Source organism: Haliotis cracherodii, unplaced genomic scaffold (assembly GCF_022045235.1).
Source record: "Haliotis cracherodii isolate W230 unplaced genomic scaffold, xgHalCrac1.p SCAF_17, whole genome shotgun sequence".
In the NCBI taxonomy this organism is placed as follows: Eukaryota; Metazoa; Mollusca; class Gastropoda; order Lepetellida; family Haliotidae; genus Haliotis; species Haliotis cracherodii.
The window spans coordinates 28,099,618-28,104,971 of record NW_027266272.1 but is presented as its reverse complement, the minus strand read 5'-3'; the positions used below and the strand labels follow the sequence as shown (position 1 = coordinate 28,104,971).

Here is a 5,354-nt window from a genome sequence, read left to right as displayed (position 1 = left end):
GTAGCGTACATAGTTTTAATCATTATAAATGTTTTGGGGCATGTGGTGTACACGTGATGGTCAATTGTAGTTTACGTGTGATGGTGTATTTGACCAAGATGTCTACCAGATGGTCCTGACCTATCACCAGCTGACGTCGTGGAGGGACTGTGTGTCATTACAGTGGTACTCCTTCATGTAAACAAACGCCCCTTTCTTCGGAGTACCCGCCACCAACTGGGACGTCCTCAACAGCCACGCACACAGAAGCAGCAACATCTCGACTACGATCTTCAGCCTTAATCAAAGAGATAATGTGTATTAACTATCATTACTGTCCCAAACCATTATGTTATCTACCTGTTATGTCTCCAGGATAATCCGGGAGAGTCTGCAATGTATTATTCAAGACTGCTTGGCACATATACATTATCCACAATTTCCCCAGACGACCCCCTGAGTGTTCCTCCCTTCCTCGGAGTAACAAACATTTGATATTAGCGGCGACCTTTCCTGCTGTTCACCCTGTAATTGTTTTCTGATAATCCATAGATTGTCTCAGACCCGGGACCCAATGTTCCAAAGCGCCACTATTCGCAGTGTTGAGTTGCGTCCCTTAGCCATACCAAGATCCGTTGATCGCTCGTTTTAATCCCTGATTCACACTCAATATAATACTTGGATTGTACGCACCATACCCATTCTCGTTGGGTTCGCCAATGTGATAAACGCCTTGTCTTAGTGTTATAACTGAAGTACAGTTAAAAGCGGCTTTAAACCCAACTCACTCACCCTTCTGTCCATAAGAAATGATCTGTGTATATATGTCATTTTCCTGCTTATAATGATGGTAGCAATATGTCTAAGGTGTTGCAATGCCAGTCTTGGGGAGACTTTACACATATATGTCTTTTGAGAAACATTATTGTGCGGTGTTAAAATCCTATCTATATCAACCGAAAAGAATATATCATTAACATGCATGATAAGTTGTATAGCAAAAAATAACAATTAACAAAATCAAACAAATATACACAGACTAGCACTAAGCACCTACGATGGCGTTACTGATAGGACGACGAACGCTCCTGTTCTTTTCACAGGGTTGATAGGCAGATAAAGCAAATACAGACACGATCCAGTGCAATCCTACACCAGGTAACATGTGTGTCCATGAATGTTCTGCATATGTCTTACAGTATTTACTATAATTGTTGTGTGCGTGCATTCCTGTCTGACAGGACACCCTCGAACAATCTGGATGCAGCTGTGGCCATTTTGTACCAGAGGGCCCCAGTTTTAACGACACATTTGCAAAAGACAACGTACCTTAGAAAGTAAATAATAGTCAGAAACATACTGGGCGCAGTCTAGTCTTGTTATCTGGCTCCACCAAACAAGATCTTGGCACACTTTCTAAATCTACAAAACATCGACAATCGCTAAAAGAATGGACACATTGCTTGACGGATTTGTTTTTATTTGACCTACCTAGATATTATCTTTCCTCGTTAATGGTACATTGCGAAGAGTAACTTCTTTCATTGGTTTTTGTCATCTAATGTTATTGTGCAAAACATTTCTTTCTTCATTTATTCTGCGCTTCCAAACCAGAACTAAATCATTTTGCTGAAAGGGGATTTTTGAGATAGGGTGAACAATTGTCATCGTTGTCGATGGATATTAGTTTGATTGTCTATTTTCATCATCTTTGTGAAAGGTTGGAATGTAACGATATTTTTATTGATAATTTATGTCAAATTTATATTATATAGATAGAGAATTATAAAGAAAGATATGTAACAATCTCGGGAATAGTATATATACTCCAAGAAGATCTTCTAACCTGTGTTAAAGGAAGGAAACGCTGAGTGAAGACTGTCATGTGATCTACTTAAATCTAGTATTTTATCTCTGGTACCGATAGATAATCATGTACTTCGTGTTTCAGAGACGACTATCCCATGACTTCCTTGACCTTGTTACATACTCAATACAAACTGTGTTAGACAAGAGACGCTGTACCCTTTGTCATTCAGACAGATTCAGTTGTAAGTATTTTACCCGATTTGCTGACAAAGAAAGTATTGTAGTGCATTATTTGGGTTCTGTGGTACCACAATTCGTTGTGCAGAGTTGCAACCCCTAGTCGTGCCAGGAGCCGGTGTTTGTGGGTTTAAATCAAAAGCTGTCCCCGATATATGATCATGGGACGGCAATACACAAGTGGTAATGGTCTCACAAACGTAGAACACTTATAAGACATGTTTCACCTCAGAGCGTTAATGTTGCTGACGCCCTATGTTTTTCAATCAGTTTCTTAAGAATATTTTAAGGATTTCTTATCTCTGGTCGTACTCATATGTATGTACTTGGTGTTTCAGAGCTGATCATGCCATGCTTGCCTTCCTACATCAATGTATCAGTAATCGTAATATGTGCCATATAAATACATTACTCTCGACAAAACGTGTAACAATTGTTTATAGAAACTCGACAAGGGAAGGCGTACCCTTTGCTTCACAGCCTACTTCAGTTTCAAATTTTTTGCCTGCTTTGCTAATAATGAAATTCAAGTTGTGCATTTTCAGGGCTATATGGCACCCAGTTGTACTAAGCTCTGCTGATCGATGTTTTACCCATACGTAGCCTCGAGTATGATCCCTGGACTGAAGGCACAACACGAATGGCAGTGATTTCACCATCTAATAAATCATTTCCAACCAGTATATAAAGAAAAATTCATGAATTTCTTTAAGAAATCACCGCCATGACGTTGGGGGTTGCCATCGTTATCTGTATGGCCGGATTGATTTCTTCAGCGGCAGCAACACCAAAGAAAGGCGCCGGCATCAGTATGAAGCACTACCACTGCAACGATACGCAGACTCTGTCGGACATCAGCTGGTGGTACGTGTGATGTCATATTCTATTGTTTCGCGTCACTTTTCGTAGTCAAGACACACCATTATCTTTTATTCTGACGCGAAAGACATGATGTTAAAGAGAATAGCATCAACAATAAAATCTGCAATACCCTCAGTGCACTTTGAGGCTGACCATTTGATGTTCTTTGGTAGGTCTGTTGTCCAGAGAAAATAATTTATCATATAATGGGTAGGTTTCTCGACAGGATAAAACCAACAGATAAGAACGATATCCGTTGGGGTCATATGCGGATAGGACATGTAGGTACTACTTTCAGTGTATATAAAACAAACATGGCGTCGCCCTAGTCATTCGGCGATCGAGTCAGAATTAACAATCGGGAATCTGGATAAACTACAGGGATAATTGCTTTCATTATCAAAAGAAATGTCTAATATACTGAAAATCGGTGTCTAACTGTGACGTAGCTTAGGCATTTTATAAGTTTTGGCAACTTTGGAGATACAAATTTCGAAACAATTTTGCGAGGGCACTAGGCCTAGCCAAGCGGGATCAGTAGCCATATCTGTGCTTGTAGACATCTGCGTCTTGAAACCTTTTCCACAAATTAAAATAGTTGGACATAGGTTTCGATTGTTACCTTGTTTTGTTTTGTCGCTCTGTGTACATCTGACTGCACTTCTTAACGTTATGGCAGGCAACGTCTAAACGTGGCCGTGACGTGTCATAGAATAGGGTTAGAGTAGCTTCCCTTTGACAAACGGCAGTTACTCTAGCTGAAGGCAAGTAAAAACAATTGTTTTGCGTATATGTTGCTTCGCCACTGTATAAGAAACAGATTTCAGTTTGAATTATATTGGCTACTGTCACTGTCCGACTGACACATCACTTACCCTGTGTCGTAATAAATATTAATGCGCGCATTCCAGGATAACTCGCAATGTGTCGGTAATGTTTGTGAGAGGGGGAAAGCGATTTTCTAGCGCAGAATTAAAGAATGACATTATATGATAAAGAGGTTATGACGCTTGTGTTTTGGGGGATGGTAAATATCCTGTATTGGGAATAAACACTATTTACCCCGCCAAGGCTCGCTAAATACAATGTTTATTCCTAATGTAGGATATTTACCATCCCCAAACACTCTCACGTGATAACCTCTCTATTTTCCCGAAAATGGTCGAAAGACAAATGGTCTTCAGATTTTTCCAAGAAATCCCCTTCCTTTCGAAATATAAAGTGTTGTGGAATTTCGGGGCAAAGGTTGTATGTTTTGAATCCAAATTTGACTTTGAGGCTGAACATTTGATATTCTCCTGTAGGCCATAATCCGAAATGAAAGTTTGTCGAAAGAAACATCTTTCACTGGAAATATGACATGTTTTCGGTTTTCAGGGCAAAAATGGTATGTTTTTTTTATCAGGGACCAAAACCATTCTGTCTTCAACATGTGCCAACTGACCTCACTATCCTGACCTCTCCACGCCAGGTACAGCTGGGGAACACAGGACAAGGCCCGTGAGATGGGTTGCCCGTCAAGAGGGGAGTTTGTGCCCATGGTCTGGGGAGGAGGTCATGTCGACAATGTCAACCTTCCCACCTCCGCACGTCACCTGCTTGGCTTCAACGAACCAAACGAGAGGCACCAATCCCACATGACCCCCAAAGCAGCCGCATCTCACTGGCCCCAACTGGAGTCTCTGGCCAAGGGAAAGTCTCTCATCAGCCCCGCTCCAGCCCGATGTAAGGTTCATGTGAACAACTCCAACTGTCTCATGGAGACATTTCAATGGCTGGACGAATTTTTCAAAGAGTGCACAGGCTGTAAAGTCGACTACATTGCCGTTCACAGCTACACCTGCGGCGCCGACAATGACATGCGGTTCCTGGAGACAGTCCACAACCGTTACAAGAAACAGGTCTGGTTGACGGAGTTTGCTTGTCCCCACACTACTTCTCTCACACATGTTGAGAATTACATGAAAAGAATCGTACCAAGATTAGAGAATGCTCCCTTTGTGGCTCGCTATGCTTGGTTTGGAAACCGTGTTCTCAGAGACGGCTCGTTCATCCACAAAGTCAACGCTTTGCATGAAGACAGCTCTGCTAGGCTGACGCCGCTGGGAAGGCTGTATAATACCCTCCACTAAAAACTTTGAAATGGTTGTATTCTGCTGCTGATTAGATAATTGATCGGAAATGACTAATCGTTTTCAAATAAATCATTACAACAATAACAGGTAGAGTGTTATGTCAGGACAAAGAACTGTTGACTCGTTTAAACGGTTACACGTGTTCACTCCCAAAAGATAGGCTTACCACTAAGCGAAATACAAACACCCCTGTCTGATCTTAACTCGTTCATAACACAAAATATCACCGAATATGTAACACTAAAACTTCAGACACATATTGAGACACCAATAACTATTTTCACATGGCGACACCCAGGGCAGACTGAGTTGTGAGAACCGGCGACAATGGGG

General features: G+C 41.4%; 1 protein-coding gene across 1 annotated transcript; it reads left to right on the top strand.

Moving 5' to 3' along the window:
* The first annotated feature begins 1,090 nt into the window (after positions 1–1,090).
* LOC139464576 (uncharacterized) lies at positions 1,091–5,037 on the top strand. The gene is made up of 4 exons (XM_071246095.1): positions 1,091–1,137; positions 1,931–2,030; positions 2,739–2,889; positions 4,358–5,037. The coding sequence occupies exons 3-4, from the start codon at positions 2,750–2,752 to the stop codon at positions 5,016–5,018; spliced, it is 801 nt and encodes a 266-aa protein (XP_071102196.1). The 5' UTR covers positions 1,091–1,137; positions 1,931–2,030; positions 2,739–2,749; the 3' UTR covers positions 5,019–5,037.
* The last annotated feature ends 317 nt before the right edge of the window (positions 5,038–5,354 follow it).

Bases quoted from the DNA above. Each gene is read 5' to 3' on its own strand.
- LOC139464576 (XM_071246095.1), top strand. From the start codon at position 2,750: ATGACGTTGGGGGTTGCCATCGTTATCTGTATGGCCGGATTGATTTCT. The intron at 2,890-4,357 runs GTACGTGTGATG...TCTCCACGCCAG, and splicing joins CTGTCGGACATCAGCTGGTG to GTACAGCTGGGGAACACAGG.